This window comes from Chlorocebus sabaeus, chromosome 9 (genome assembly GCF_047675955.1).
Source record: "Chlorocebus sabaeus isolate Y175 chromosome 9, mChlSab1.0.hap1, whole genome shotgun sequence".
Taxonomy (NCBI): domain Eukaryota; kingdom Metazoa; phylum Chordata; class Mammalia; order Primates; family Cercopithecidae; genus Chlorocebus; species Chlorocebus sabaeus.
In genome coordinates, this window is record NC_132912.1 from 123,557,038 (window position 1) to 123,573,736 (window position 16,699).

At 37.2% G+C, this 16,699-nt stretch overlaps 1 protein-coding gene across 1 annotated transcript in view; it reads left to right on the forward strand.

Annotated features, from left to right (window-relative positions):
• The window catches only part of WDR11 (WD repeat domain 11), a 58,170-nt gene that overhangs the window by 31,189 nt on the left and 10,282 nt on the right, over nucleotides 1-16,699 (forward strand). Inside the window, exons 14-21 of the mRNA XM_007964272.3 lie at nucleotides 436-544; nucleotides 2,519-2,643; nucleotides 3,393-3,540; nucleotides 5,791-5,897; nucleotides 6,295-6,409; nucleotides 7,159-7,330; nucleotides 15,250-15,358; nucleotides 16,297-16,359. Of these exons, the coding sequence (XP_007962463.3) occupies nucleotides 436-544; nucleotides 2,519-2,643; nucleotides 3,393-3,540; nucleotides 5,791-5,897; nucleotides 6,295-6,409; nucleotides 7,159-7,330; nucleotides 15,250-15,358; nucleotides 16,297-16,359 (948 nt within the window). The remainder of the gene's footprint in view (nucleotides 1-435; nucleotides 545-2,518; nucleotides 2,644-3,392; nucleotides 3,541-5,790; nucleotides 5,898-6,294; nucleotides 6,410-7,158; nucleotides 7,331-15,249; nucleotides 15,359-16,296; nucleotides 16,360-16,699) is intronic.

The window sequence follows — 16,699 nt, forward strand, 5'->3', positions numbered from 1 at the left end:
AAGTGAATAAAGTGGCATTCGTTGAATACCAACTGTAGTAGGATGATAGAAACTTTACATACTTTTTCACTGAATGCCTACCATAATCTGTATATCAATTCTTTGAGGTCCATGATGAGATTCCCATGTCATATGTGAGAAATTGAGCCTCAGGAGGGTTAACGTAAGTTGCGGCATCAGGGTTTGAATCTGTGCCACTCTTTCTTCCGAGTTGGACTACTTGCTCAATTGTGTGAGACGGTATGTTCTCTCACAGGTCATCTTAAAGCTTTACCTTCTTAGGACTGTTCATCATGGGTGCTAAATGGTGGTTTAAATTGTCTATATTTAGAATGCGTCAGCTGAGTTTTTCAATTTACTGAACTTTTTATTTGGTGTAGTTCATGGTGAAAGTTTTGCAAAAAGGGACTTATTTAGCAATTTTCTTTATTTTAGGCAGTATTTGGCAGTTGTATTCAAAGATAAACCCCTGGAGCTATGGGATGTTAGGACTTGTACCCTTCTTAGAGAAATGTCCAAAAACTTCCCTGCAATAACTGCTTTGGTAAGTTACAGTTTAAGAATTAAATAGCTTATTTAGGTACATATATATATATATGTGTGTGTGTGTGTGTGTGGTGAATGTTTTGCTTAAGCTTGAATCAAAATCATTACTGCCAATGTTATATTTTCTTGTTAAAAATGTGTGTTCAGAGAAGATGATCTAAATAAATGGAGATAACTCTTATTTTCTTGGGTGGATCAACCTAATATTAGTGCAATTCCAATTGAAATTTCATTTGAATATTTTGAGGAATATGATAAACATATTGTAAAATATTTCTGAAAGAATAAAGGTCCTAAATAGCTAAGTCATCCTTGAATAAAGAGGAGTAAATGTGGGAGGTATGGGTGGGGTTTGCCCTTCCTACCTGATGTTAGTACATCTTACAAAACCATGGAAATAAAATCAGTATTGTATTGGCACAAGAATAGGAAGTGATTCAACATAATAAAGAGCTCAGAAATAGACCCATGAATATTTGGGGACTTAATATACAGTAAAGCAGCACAAATCAAAGAGGATGGACGGACTGTGTAATAGACGGTGTTGGGAAAACTGTCTCCATTTATGGAGAAAAACACTTGTTCTCTACTTAATACCATGTATAGAAGTGAGTGTCACAGCACTAAAGACCTAAATGTAAAAAATCTAAAGCTATACAATTGAATATAACAAAATGCAAAATATTTTTGTGACCTAGAGGCAGGAGGAGACATCAGAAGCTCAAACCAAAAGGCAAAAAAAAAAAAAAAAAAAAAGAAAAGAAAAAGAAACTTGATACATTTAATTAATCAAGATTAATGCTTTTTGTTTGATGAAAAATATCATTGTCAAACTTAAATACAGAAGACATTTTGGGAAAACAAATTTTCCAGCGTCTAAATTTAACTAGAAACTCCTGCAAATCAACAGTGAAAAAAAGCAGGAACCCTGGTGGAAAAATGAACAAAGTCGGTGAAGAGCTAATGAGAGGCAGAGAAACCTAAAAGGCCAACAAGCCATATAAAGGAATGTTCAGATTCATCAGTTTTCAGAGATGTTCAAACCATGATATGGATCTACCTTTTAGACTAACAAAAACTGGAAAGCCATGTAGTGTCAAGTGTAGGTGGAACATAGGGTATGGGAATCCTTGCGCATTGCTGGTAGGAATGTAGACCAATGCAGCCATTCTGTAAAGCACACTGGCAGCGCTTGGGCAAACACAGACATCCTCTGTGTCTGCTGAGCTCTTGGTTGTAAAGGAAGTCTTGCAAGGATATTGACTGTGGTGTGTTTTGTCATGATGTGAGTTTGGAGACCATCTGCTTGTTTTTTACTGAGAGAGAGGAGACAGATTAACAGTTGGCTGATGCAGCCATGGAGTGTTATGTAGCATGCAGAAACAGGAGGAAGAGGACTTAAATACAGTGGAAGGAGTAAGAAACAGGGTAAAATACGTATACACACACACACACACATATACATAAACACCATACTATTTATGTAAATTAGAAATACATGTGAAATAACTACACGTTAAGAACTTATACATATGTGAGGATATTGGACTAAAGGTTTTACGATAGGTGGAATATAAAAGAATATATAAATAAAACAAGTGATTTTGGAGGGATCTATGGATGATAAAGGACCCTGGTTGGAGAATTGTGATTGTCTTATCCTGTGCACACAAGAGATGAAGGAGGAGATGAGAATAGGCCATACTATCGACGAATTCATTATTTTCATTTTGTAAAATTTTTTAAAAATATCAAAAGGTCAGACCTTTTAGAAGTTTGCCATAAAAGCTCTAATTAAAATATATTCATTCAGCTTTTCTCTAAGTAGGTAAAATCTAAAGAACAAATTGTGGATTCATGTGCAGTAATAATAAATGATACTGGGCAGTGGTGTGTGTGCCCAGCTGTTCTGGAGGATTCTTTGACAGAAGGAAACCTAGCACGTCTCGGTTTGTCTGCCTTTGCTTTACAGGAATGGTCACCATCTCACAACTTGAAGAGCCTGAGAAAGAAGCAACTTGCTACTCGAGAGGCCATGGCCCGCCAGACTGTGGTCTCAGACACCGAGCTGAGTATTGTTGAATCATCTGTGATCAGGTACAGTACAGTGTTTCTTGACACTGTCATTTGTGCTATTAGCGTCATATCTGGGAAGTTGACAAGTGTCATCCAAAGGTGTCTGTGGTAGCAAGTTGGACTCTGCTTTGGAACATACTTAGTTTCATCTTTTAGTACATACCCAGATTACTAAAAAGTTTATTTTATCATTTTTATGATTATACTATACTATTTATTGTAACTAATAACAAATGCAGTAATATTCACCCATCAGCCTCTGTTAGTACATGTGATCATTCCAAGTGCCCTTCTACTCCATACACTTCAGTTCCTGAAATTCAAATGAACATAGCATAGACATAGAGATAGATCATATTATCATTTATGCACACCAAAGAAAATGTGTTGGGAATCCTAAATTTGTGCACCATCCCCATCCATGCCAATCTTACAGATAAAAAGCTTCAGAGATAATGTTGGGTCACTGTACAGCCTCCCTTCTGTTGAGGAGAGTTCTACAGCAAAAACCTCTATGAGGTTTATTTCTCTTGTATTAAGTTTAGATCACCATTTTTCTCTGTCCAGGGTAAACTTCCTCTGATGTTATGACTGTTTAGGAGTAATTCGTGTTTACCCAAAATTAGTTTGGGCAAATATTAGTTTCAGACTTTTCAAAAAATAGTTTTGGACCTCCTCTTAATGCATCTGTACTTTGGGCAAGTTAATTAATTATGGGTATCACTCTAGGGAAAAGAAACATCTTCATCTTATTTTTCACCATCCCAAAGCTTGCTGCAGGAGGCAGAAAGTAAATCTGAACTTAGTCAGAACATCTCTGCCCGGGAACATTTTGTATTTACGGATAATGATGGCCAAGTTTATCATCTCACTGTTGAAGGAAACTCAGTAAAAGATAGTGCCCGGATTCCACCAGATGTGAGTACAACCTTAATTAAATCTTCATCAAGAAGATTTTGTTTTGTTGGTTCCATTTCCAGTGAAGGCATAGTTAAGTTGGAAAACTTCAGAAAAGCCTAATGTAAATAAACTTTACTTAAGGAGATATTATCTTCGATTAAACCTGCTAGAGAATACTGCAGGAGAATAACGCTGTAACTATTTTGATTAAATGTTTACTGTGTGCTACTCATTTTTATCCCCATAATAATCCATGAGGCGTTATCTCCATTTTACCTATAACAAAACTGAGGGAGAATAAGGAACTTTCCCAAGGTTACCCAGCTTACTTATATGGCAGAGCAGTGTTTTAAACTCAGGCCTGTCTGACTTCAGTATCTGTCTTCTTTCCATTTCAGGCATTACCCTGAAGGATTTGACTTACAATCTAGTATTATTTTTGGATAATAGTAATCAGGTTGTAAGTGTAATAGTATTATTAACATTTACTAACTTACATATTTCCTTCTTATGGCCTTGTGGAATCTGTAACTAAAGTGTTGCCATTAATCATTTGTGTCAGCATGCATCTCATAGATAGTTTTTAATAGATGGATCATGAAAATGTTTATGTTAACTAATACAGGCTATTATAATGGTTAAATGAAGGCATGAGGGGATTTTTTAAAATATGTATATTTATTTTAAATTGCCATCTAAAAGTGGAATGCTCTAGTAGAATGCCAACCCCCATAATTTTATAGGTGGCTTTGGGGTCTCATAAAGTTACAATCTAGATGTTGGCTGTGGCTACAGTCTTTTGAAGTGTAACGGGGCAGAAGGATCCGTTTTCAAGATGGCTGACTCACAAGGCTATTGCACATTAATGCTGACTGTTGACGAGGGACCTTAGTTCTTCCTCATGTCTATCTTTCTGTAAGGCTGCTTGAGTATCCTCATGACATGACAACTGGCCCCCCCTAGAGCACATGATCTGAGACAGCAAGAAGGAAGTTGCAGAGTCTATTATGACCTAGTTTCAGAAGTCTCTTCAAAGGCAACTTCTTAATTAACACTCTATTATATTGTTAGGAAAGTAGATATCTTAAAGTGTTGCTTCATATTATACAGAATTTTATTTCTTTAATATAACTAAGTTTTTAAATTAATTTACTTTATTATAATATTGATTTTTAAATCCAGTTTTTGTTTGGTTTCTTGACTATTACCAGAGTTTATGCAGTATTCAGTGTGTGTGCTAGTCTACTAATGGCCAATTATTCAAACCAGTAGAGTTTTCTTACTTTTTACCATGGATACCATTTGAATTTTTATATTGTACAATAAATGCAAAAACAAGATTTCTTTTAATAAATAGCAGTAATGTTATTTAGTAGCTAACATGTATTGACTATTTACTGCATGGCAGGCATTGCTTTAAGGCCTTTGCCTTTATAAATTTATTAATACTAGCAACAACTCGAATTTCACGAACTTCTTTATTGACAATAAATCCAAGACAGAAAGGTTAAGTAAACATACCTCAAATCACATGCCAGTTTCAAGCTGGGATTCAAGCCCAGGCAGTCTGATTCCAGAGCCCAGGCTGCTGAGCCCTCCATGATACCGCCTCTGAGCATCTGTTAGAACTGCAAATTCCTTTCTTCCTCCAAGTTAGACTGATTATAGCAGCATTTCATTCTTATATTGTGCTTCTATATGTAACTTCTGTGCAAAGCTTTCTATGAATTTAAACTGCATATGCCTTTAGTAAACAGCATTTCTTCACCTTCATGATTCCACAGTGTTCCAAAAGGTATCAGTGAAGCTCTGGATCCTTTTTTTCAATAGAAAAATCACCGCACAATTAGTTATAAAGAGCTTTAAGTTTCCCTTGAAATGGATTTAGTTATCCTTTTAAAGGCAGTGGGAGATGAATTTGAGTAGGCTCTCTGGAAAACCTTGCCTTTACTTCTCTCCTTTTCTTACTTTAATTTCCTTTTCTTGTTGTTGTTTTGAGGTATTTGTTCCTCAAAAGATATCCCCTCTCTTTAACTAGTTCCAGTAACTACTTAATGTCTATCAAGTTGAAATCTCTTATTTCTTCATAGTTGAAATTGATAGGTAGTGTAGCTCTTGGTTAGTGTCTGAAGTCTGTTTTAGGATTTGTTGACTAAAAGCATACTAAAGCACAGCCCTTTAAATTAAGTTTTATTAAACTATTTATTTATCATGATGTCTTATACGGCATGGTGAAATTTATATGTGTTTGTTGCTGTTGTTTTCTAGGGAAGTATGGGCAGTATTACCTGCATCGCTTGGAAAGGTGATACATTAGTGCTTGGAGATATGGATGGAAATTTAAATTTCTGGGACTTGAAAGGCAGAGTATCCAGGTATAAGCCAAGAATGAAATCTTGTTATTTCCTTAAAAAAAAAAAAAATGATATCTTGATATGATTCCATTAGATTCTTGTGACTTGGCAAGCAGGATCAGTAAACTCGTGGAGGTGTAGCTTGGAACCTTGGGTCCCTTCACCTCAACTTGGGAGGATGGGCCTTGAGCCAGTCATTCTTAGGAGATAGTTATCTGCAAGTGGCTTCTGCAGAAGTCTTAGCTGACCTTAAAGGACAGGCCCTTTCTGTCAGATGTGGCCCCCAGTCCCAGCAAGTAAAGGGTTCTCCCATCATCAGACCTGTCAGAACTGGAAATAGTGAGAGACATTAGACATAGCTTCTGATGACCAGATCTCACTCTACATTGTATTGGTGTTTTTATCTCTTTGTCTTCAGAGGAATACCTACACACCGAAGTTGGGTGAGGAAGATTCGTTTTGCTCCTGGTAAAGGAAATCAAAAATTAATAGCAATGTACAATGATGGAGCTGAAGTGTGGGATACTAAAGAGGTAGGCCCTCTCCATGAGGACAAAATGTAAATGAATTGTTAGCCATAGGAACTGTGCTTTGTTAAAAAAAAAAAACAAAAAAAACAAAACAAACAAAAAAAAAACTTCTTTCTGATTTAGAAATGAAAAGTACTTAATGAGTTTGTCAAGTTTCTTATAACAAATTATTTTCTTTTAAAAACTTTTACTTTACGATATTTCTGTTCTAAAGGTAACAACTCAAGATTTATTTATTTTATTTTATTTTATTATTTTTTATTTTGAAGTGGAGTTTCGCTCTTGTCACCCAGGCTAGAGTGCAATGATGCCATCTTGACTCACTACAACCTCCACCTCCCGGGTTCTAAGCGATTCTCCTGCCTCAGCCTCCTGAGTAGCTGGGATTACAGGCGCCCGCCACCACGCCCGGCTAATTTTTTGTATTTTTAGTAGAGACGGGGTTTCGCCATGTTGGGCAGGCTGGTCTCAAACTCCTGACCTCAGGTGATCCGCCTGCCTCGGCCTCCTAAAGTGCTGGGATTGTAGGCGTGAGCCACCGCACCCAGCCGATTTATTTATTTTTTAACACTATCACTGTCTTTGAGACCTTTAAAACGCTGCATCTTTGTGGAAGGAAGATTGCCAGAGGCTGCCCAGTTCTCAGCTTGCACTGGGCCTTTGCCACAGACTATCTTCCTTGACCATTTAATCTAGAATAATAAACATCTTCCTTTTCTGTCTGGAAGTGATGCCCAAATTCACTCTTGAAGGTTCAGATGGTGAGCAGTTTAAGAAGTGGCAGAAATGTGACCTTTCGTATATTGGATGTGGACTGGTGTACGTCAGATAAAGTGATCTTGGCTTCAGATGATGGGTGCATCAGAGTCCTAGAGATGTCTATGAAGTCTGCGTGCTTTAGAATGGATGAACAAGAGTTAACCGGTATGGAATCCTAATGATAGCGGGCTTTGAAACCTGTCTTTACTTTGCCACAAGCTGCTATATTTTGGGGAGAGAGCTGCTGCTTCTGTTTCATTTCAGTCTTATTTTCTCTTAGAATCTGAGTTTAAGAAAATATATTAAGTTGAAGCTTGAGTGTTTTTACTGCTGAGATGCTGCCGTCTTCGTAACTATAGATGTCAGTCATTCCCAACTCAGGTTTTATAAGTGCCCCTTGACTCTTTTCTTTGGTTTGTTAACAAGATAAAAGATGTTTACATTTATAAAAATGGCTTACCCAGAATTTAGGCGAACTCATCAGAGGACATAAATCTAGTGATAAGGCTGCTGGCTTTTAAATAATGGCCTTACATCTTTTGCAACCATATATCATTGAAAAGTCACTTTGGAAAGTGTTCTGAGTATTATGAATTTTGATGCCAATCTGTGACTAGTAAAATGACTAGCCAAGCAAATTAGGAGACTGCAGTATCTTGCTCTCTTTTGTATGGTTGTTTTGATATTGCTTTTTACCAGAATAAAAAACATTTTAGTAGAATATACCCCATATGTGACTCCTAAAAAAAAAAAAGAATGGGATGATTGTGAGTGCATCCATTTACCAGTTTAAAAGGCAGCTTTTGGCTGATGAAGTACAGTGTTCATCCTTGGAAGATAGTTGATCCTAATTGGAGCAGAGGAGGGAACTTCTTGCCTGAGTATTCTCCCAGCACAACTTTGGTGCACACTCCAGGCTGATACACAGAAAATGTCATGAGACTTTTCTGAACCTTTGTAGAGTCAATATTTGGCACTTCAGGCACAGTAAGGTTTTGAAAACCTGGTTTTTCACTTTGTGCTCATGCTTGAGGCCTACCGAGTTGCTGCTGATGTTAGTGGGGCTGCCTTTAGCTTACGTTAGGTGTGCTTTGGTGTTTGTCACCGCCCACCCCTGCCCACTGCATTTGGGCACCACCACTTCTTACTGTGTAACTGACTGCCATCAGGTGAAGCCAGAAATCAAGACCTGCTTCCCCGTGTCTGTCCTTGAGTCATTTGCCAGCTCTGGGGAAGCATCAGGATGGCCTCCTAGGAAAGAGCAAGCATTGGTATTCATTTGAAACCTAAAGGTATTGAGGAAATTGAAGGAACTTCAAGGGTGGTTTTTGAAAAAATTAGTTACTAATTCTAGGTAAAGAAGTGTGGAACTGCAGTCTACACATTTGGAGAACTTTTCCTTCACTTTTAATATAAAATTTGAATCTAAAAAGCTCCAAAGTCAAGGTGTAGCTTGTTCTTAAACTGACTACAGAAATGGAGTCTACCATATTAACCCATGTTCAATACCATACTTGAACATCTAGCCTGTGGCCAGATTTTAGATCACATGTTCTTTTAAAATTTTTCTAAGATATATATATTTTTTAATTCTTTTCAATCTCAAATGTTACAGCCTCAGCCAGAAAGAGAAAAAAATCCAAATAGCAATCAGGAAAGGTCAATGCAATTGTGTATTTATTCCACAAATTGAGCTTTTAACTCAGAACAACCCTCAATAAATGTTAAAGAATGAAAACTGTGGTTGTTTAAATGTGAAGTGAGGAAAAAGACATCTGTGTGTTCACCTCCAGATTCATGGCCAATTTGGTCTTGGGGAAAAAAAACTTAATATAGTATATTTCTATTCTGAGGAATTAGAAGTATATTTGGGGCTTACTGACGTGGGATAAAAATAAAATAGGTCATAGACATTGGTATTTCCCATGTTTTCTTCAATTCTCCTTGATAAGTAGAGAATATCATAAAATACTGATTCACATCTGTACATTTTTTTAGAGCAGCTTAGATAGGCCACTTCTTCCTCCAAGAGGGCAGTCAAATTAGAAGATTAGAATTCCTGTTTTTGAGTTGGAGAACCTTTCTTATCTGCTGCCTAATTTGTCAGGGACATAAAGTGCCATCAAAATAAATCTTAATAGTCTTTTTAGCCGCATCTAAAAGGAATGTAAGAGTATGAGATTTGTTTAATAGCATTCTAGTATCATGCAGTTTCCACACCCTTCAAATAGTGTTGACTTGATATCAAGGACTGTTCAACCTAATTTCCTCCCCCGTGTTAAAGGCCACTGCTAAGCACATTTTTCCTAAGTAAGCATATATAGAAGGAAGCTTTCCGAAATCAGATTTATGCACAAACCTTTCCTCTTCATCTGCCACAGCTTTCCACAGTCATTTTCAGTAATCTTGGGGCGTTCAGAAACGTCTCACAATGACTTGCAGATGAGGGGAGGTCCAGGGATGCTAAACAGCCTGGAACGATCTGGTGCAATGAAGAATTGTCCTGCCCGAACACCAGTAGTGTTCCTTAGCTCTCTTTTTCCCCGCTCATTGAATCACACTGAACAAAATCACAAAATAGGGTCCTTTTCTTCCCAGACTTCCAGCTCACCTTAATGTTGCTGCCTCTTCCAAGTGGTGGAGGAGTAACTTTTTTCTACTGCTTTACTTCTTGGCTCTTTGGTTACTGATTTTCTACATTCCTGTCATGTAGGTAGCTAAAAACCGGGATGTTACGATTCACACCTCACATAACTTTAGCCCAGATGGAGCAGAATCTATGACAAACAGCAGTGATGCTAACTGCTTTTGCATTCTAATTGTGTAATTTTAAGAGGTGAATGAGCTCTTGCAGGTGAGTTTCTACAGCTGTGAGTTGATCACTTATTACTTTTTCGTGGCTGATCTTTACCCTTCAGAAGAATGATTTAAATTCACTTGAGGGAGGGAAGTAGTTAGGGTCAGTTTCAGTTTGTTCATGCTCATTGGAATGCTGTCAACAATATTTTGCTTTTGGAGAAATAGCATGTATTTGTTTTTAAAAATAAGATATTTCCCTCCTTTTACTCAGACTTAGTAAATGTCTTGCTTGCATGATGTAAACACTTGATGCTGCTTTCTACGTGGATTCTCTTGTATCTTTTCATTTGTTCATTGATTAAGAAATTACCACACAGCATGAGAACTTTCCTTGAACCATTCCAAGATTATTATGTATAGTTAATTTTTTTCCCTGACATTTACCATTTCCAAACATACTGTGATGTAATACCAACAACTACTACATGAATCTACCTAGAACATACACATATACTATCTAAAACATGAATGGGGCTGACTTGAGAATTATATAGATTGTCATCTATGAGGGATGAATAGAAAGAAAGATAAGTAAGCTAGCCACCTGCATCCCTTTCAGTGCTAAGTGTTCAGTGCTTCTGAAGGTAGTTAGATAAGCCTCATTTTTCCAAGATACAATCCTTCCTTTATAGCCCAGATGTAAAAGAAAAGATGACTAAGTAGAAATTTAAAAAAAAAATTCAAAACAAAGGAAAAGCTTTAATAAGAATAAAATAAAGTATTCAATAAGCAAAGCCAAATACAAATGATTACCCGGGGGAAAGTAATTTACAAGTCACAGACTGTCTACAGAGGGGAAAAACAGATAAACAAATGACCCTTCAACATATGAAATGATACTCAACTTTATTTATAATAAGAAAAATATTTGACCTCCTACTGGTAAGGATAAAAGAAGAAAAAGAAATTTTAAAAGTATAATTTTAAAAAGAGAAAAATACAAATTAAAATTGTTTCTTACCTATCAGATTCAAAAGCTTGAAAATATATTGTATTGGCAAGGCTGTGAGGAAACAAGCACTCTCATCCATTGCTCACAGTGAGATCCCTGTAGGAAAGAATTTGGCAGTATCTAACAGAGCTACATGCACATTTACCTTTTTACCCAGCAATCCCAGTGCGTAGAATTTAAGATGTACATTCATACATTTTAAAATGTACATTCATACATTGTGACCAAAATGCACACAAATTTATTCATAGCAAAATTTTGGAAAGAGCCTAACTGCTTAGCCGTAGGAGATTGGTTGAATAAATTTGGGAACATCTGCAGAATGGAATAATCTATGCAGCTGTAAAATAGCAAGGAATAGCTGTATGACTTGATGTGGAGTGTTATCCAGGATATGTGTAAGTGAAAAATGCAAGTGTAAAAGAGTATGTATAGCCTGCTTGTGTGCAAAGGTGAATTTTATACATAGGTGCATACACACATATGTTTGCTTACTAACACACACATACACAGAATAATCCAGAAACCAATGAGAATAGTTAGAGGATGTAGATGGAAAAATGGAGACTATGGGGATAGCAGTGAAACTTCTCTATATTTGTTATATAGTTTCAAGTTTTGAACCATTTATGTATTTTACATATTCAAAATATAGAGTGAAAACAAGGGTGAAAGAAAAAGCAAACCCTAAAATTGAATGCAAGACACATTTGAACCAAACTGTATAACAAATATTGGTAACGTAACTACACACACACAAAAACAGTTCAAATAACTAAAACACAGAACTTCTCACTCACTGCACACCTTTAGTGGTTTATATTCTAAGGACAGAATTGCTAAGGAATGTTGAACTTTACTTGAGTAGTTGGCAGTGGCACTAGTAATTCTGAAGCTGTTTTGTGCATGTTACAGTCTGGAACAAATTAATAACCAAATTGCAGTTTTTGGGAACCAGGGTCTGTGCTGATAGAAAGGGAGATGCAGATGTGAACTGGCAGTGGTGGGAAGAAACACTCCAAGGGTGGATTTGGATTGATAAAAAATCATGACTTCTTGAACATGTATATTCCCTGGCTCTTCTCACAGAGTTTTCTTGCAATGACACTCAATGGCAGTGAGCATACATAGCACCCAGATTTTACTTTGTAAATTCCATTTCCAGGCTAAAAGGAGCCAGAGGTCCTTGGACAAAAAGTTTATTTCAGGAGAGAGGCACAAAAAGTGCAAGATGGGTCTGGGGCATCTTGTGTGGTGCCGGAACTCAAGTAAGGAATTGAAAAACCGAGGAGGACCTGACATAAGAGGCTTCTCCTGTCAAATTGGGGGTAATCTGAGCGTCATGTAAACTAATGGTGGTATTGATGTGAGTGCAGAATACCAAAGAAATCCTCACTCCATAGTGATAGTCACAGTGAGGAAAGGGGAAGTGGGCAAGAAGCAAAAGCTCAGGTGGACAGAAGAATGCCAGCTGACAAATGCAGAAATAATAAGATTAGAAAGTCACCAGTTTGCAGCCCCTGATTCAATAATTAATTCAAGCAAGGATCACTTGTGGATGTCAGATCACTGAGTAAAAGCATGTTTGAGAATAGGAAATGCAATCTGACAGTATTTCCCCTACATGTTACTTACTAATTAATTATATAGGGGGGAAGGTGCCCTGATAAGAAAGTTCTGGTGAATACCCCTTATCTAGATGATCAGAGTTAGTGTTTCCTGTAACCAGACAGCTAACATGTTCCTTCTGGTGCAATGCAGTGAAAAGTACACAACATCCTTTGTTCAGACTCTGCCAAAAATGTTTAACCTGAGTCTGATAATCAGAAAACAGAGAAGTTAGAACGTAGGGCATTCTCCACAGCTGCTGACCAGGACTCCAAAAATGAAAAGGTCATGTAAGGCCAAAGCCAAAAGGGAGGAGGAGCATTCTAGATTGGAGTAGACTAAAGAAACATGACAATGCAGTGTACCAGCCTTGACTGGGCCCCAGATTTTTAAAAATAATACAGCTCTCAGGACATTTGGGGAATAACAAGGGACTTTTGAATTTGGACTGCATTTTAAGTGATTTTACTGAATCAATGTTAAAATTCTTGGGTGTAAAAAAACGTATTATTAAAAATATTTCCAATCACTTTCTGGCTTTTAAATGGAAAAGTCCACATAAAATATTTTATGTATAATTTAATTTTTATTTAACTACATAGAATGAAGTTTTCTAAAGCAGAGCTTTCCAATAGAAACATAATGTGAGCCACATATGTAAGTTTAAATTCTAGTATCCACATTTAAAAAAAAAAAAGGAAATTTAATTAAAATGTTATTTAAGCCAATATATCCAAAGTTTTATTTCAACATATAATCAGTATTAAAAGTTACTAGTGAGACATTTTACTTTTTTAAAAGTATTCATTCTTCAAAATTCAGTGAGTATTTTACATTTATTGTAAAATAACTTGAATTGCCCTCTAACTTTAGAGGACAAATTTTCAGCAGAAACATCAAGCTCTATTTAGATTTTATGAAATTTTCAGTTGAAAACTAGTAATGTATTCTAGTTGTTTCAAACATACTTAAAAGTTATTCAATGACTGAATCAATAATCACTTTTTAAGTTTTAATTAAATAAGACAAACATTCATTTCTTTAATTATACTAGCCATATTTTAAGTGACTATCATATTGGATATAATACTGGATAATTGCACAGTCTAAAGTTGATGTGGATCACTGATAGGATTTGGCTGTGTGTCTCCACCCAAATCTCATGTCAGATTGTAATCCCCACAGGTCAGGGGAGGCAGCTGGTGGGGGGTGATTGGATCATGGTGGCAGATTTCGCCCTTACTGTTCTTACAATAGTGAGTGAGTTCTCAGATCTGGTGGCTTAAAGGTGTGGCACTTGCCCCCTCGCTCTCTCTCTCCTGCTGCCATGTAAGATGTGTCTTGCTTCCCTTCACCTGCCATGATTGTAAGTTTGCCTGCCCAGCCATACGGATCTGTGAGTCAATTAAACCGCTTTTCTTTATAAATTACTTGGTCTCAGGTAGTTCTTTACAGCAGCATGAAAACGGACAAATACAGTCACTTAAATAAGCCAACACTATTTAGCTATTTATAAGTTTGTGTCATTTTACATAATTGTATCTATTCAAGGGATCCATGGATAAAGCCTGTGCAGGATTCTGGAGGGGAGTTGGTAATAAGGCTGAGTTGTAACAGTCAAGGCACCCCTAGAAAATTAGAGCTAAGGTCGAGTCCTGTAGAGTATAGGGTGGTCAGAGCAGAGCTGCTGGGCAGTGCAGCCTTTAGGTCTTCTGCTTCTTTGCATGAAACATGTTGACAACTAGGCATATCTTGTTTGTTAGTGTTCTAAGTAAGCCAGCTGCTGGATGTGGGAGATGCTAGTGAGTCTAAGAAGACTAGAGTCTAAGATGCTAGAGTCTAAGAAGATAGCCCCTGTGTTCAAGGGCTGCCATTATAAGTGAGACCTGGGAATGCTAGTGATCACAGGTGGCCTGATCCCTTCAGTGACATACTCAAGGTTGATAGGCCATGTTAATTGAATAGTCTCAGAAAAACAAAAGTACAAAAGTCACATACAGGTAAATATATTTATTTTTAATATTTAAAAATAATGACCTTTATTGTTATTTGTTGAGTCATTGCATTGAATCCTTTATTCAAGTAGTACCAGAGTTGTATACCACACAGGATACTTAAATTTAAAAAGGGAAAAGAAGGCCGGTCGTGGTGGCTCATGCCTATAATCCCAGAACTTTGGAAGGTCAAGGTGTGCAGATTGCCCAAGGTCAGGAGTTCAAGACCAACCTGGATAACGTGGTGAAACCCCATCTCTACTAAAAATGCAAAAATTAGCCAGGCATGGTGGCGGGTGCCTGTAATCCCAGCTACTTGGGAGGCTGAGGCAGGAGAATTGCTTGAACCCAGGAGGCAGAGGTTGCAGTGAGCCGAGATCTCGCCATTGCACTCCAGCCTGGGTGACAGAGCAAGACTTTGTCTTTAAAATAAAATAAAATAAAATAAAATGTTTAAAAAGGGGGGGAAGAAGAATGTTAATCAGATTTGAATGCAGAGACTCTGCTCTTGGCTTATGTTTCTAAGCAGTGACTACATTGAATATATTCTCTCAGTTGTTCCAGATTTACCTATTGCTGTCTGCTGACTACTCTGTAAATGATTTACAGCTGAAGCTTCATTGTAATGTAAAACTTCATTTTATTTTTAAAAATCTTTCTTTGTTGTCTAGAGCCTGTGTGGTGCCCCTATCTGCTTGTTCCAAGGGCCTCCCTTGCCTTGAAAGCCTTCTTATTACACCAGCCTTGGAATGGACAGTATTCTTTGGACATTTCTCATGTGTAAGTTTTTTCATTTTTCTTTTTCTTTCGTAATTTACTTGGGGTTGAAGGACACCCATGAAAGTCAGCCATGGCCTGTACTCCAGCATTTAAAGGGAATGGAGCCTTTAAAGCCAAGAGAAGGCAGAGACACTACAGAATTGCCAGGCTGCCTCTGGGTTCTCAGGGGCCTTTGTGGAAGTGTGGGTCAGTGAGGAGCTGTGAGGGCATGTGTTGCTCTCAGGTGGCTGTGTGCTTGTCTTATGGTCTGAGCATGGATGTGTCGTGATGATGAAAAGGATGCGTGTGAAGAGGGCAATGGAAGCCAGGGGAATTTGGAGCCAGGCACATTCTTTTTAAAAGCAGCATCATTAGCTTCAGGGTTATACTGTGTCTTATAAATCTCAATATTTGCCTCATTGCAAAAAAATATTCACAGAAACTATTAGTGGTTATTAATTAAATTCACAAATATTACTGAACTCCTGCCATGTGCAGCATGGATGGGGCATTTAAAAATAATGCCAGGAAGTGTCTGTTCTCCAAGCACTGTCTCCTCAGAATATTCATTCTGCAGAGTTTAGTGAATGCGCAGATTCCTTTAGTCATTGCTAAGTTCTTCATTAAAAGGAATCTAACCTGATAGATTTTAAAGCCTGCTAATAAATGTCCTGGTTTCTTGAAAGCCAAGGAGACTTTCTTTACTTATTTTGTTGTTTTTGACTCAATAAAATACAAGCAGATATTAAAGTTGATTGGTGGGGTCCTGAGGAGATTTTTGTTATTTTGGTCTATCACCAGGTTTTTAACCAAGAACTACAAAGAAGATTATCTCTATATTAACGTAACTTTTTTGAGGTGAAGAAATACATGGTTTTAAGTGAAGAGATAATGAACTCATTCAAAATCTTTTCTTTACAGTGACTATAATGAACTCATTCAAAATCTTTTCTTTACAGTGACTATCCAGAAAATGAAGAAATAAAGAATCTCCTCCAAGAACAGTTGAATTCATTGTCTAAGTAAGCACTCCATGTTTTATTAAAAAATAGGAATATGAGAAAGAAAAATATAACTCAACTTTTCAAAATTAAAATAAGTTACGTTTTAGAAAATATTAGTGGCCCAAGAAGAGACCATTCTGTTTACAGAGGTTTGCTTCCCTTTAGAGTCTGTGTTTTGTAGAAAAAGTACTCGCTCAGTAGTTACAGTGAGAGAGCATCTGTCTTCACCAAGTTCATGAGCACCAGCTGCTCTGGTCTCGCATCAGGGCAGGACTAGATGCATAGTGTGAGCGTCCTCGTAGCTCAGCCTGCCTCTACCACAAACGTCCATGAAGCCTCACAGTGGGAGACGAATTGC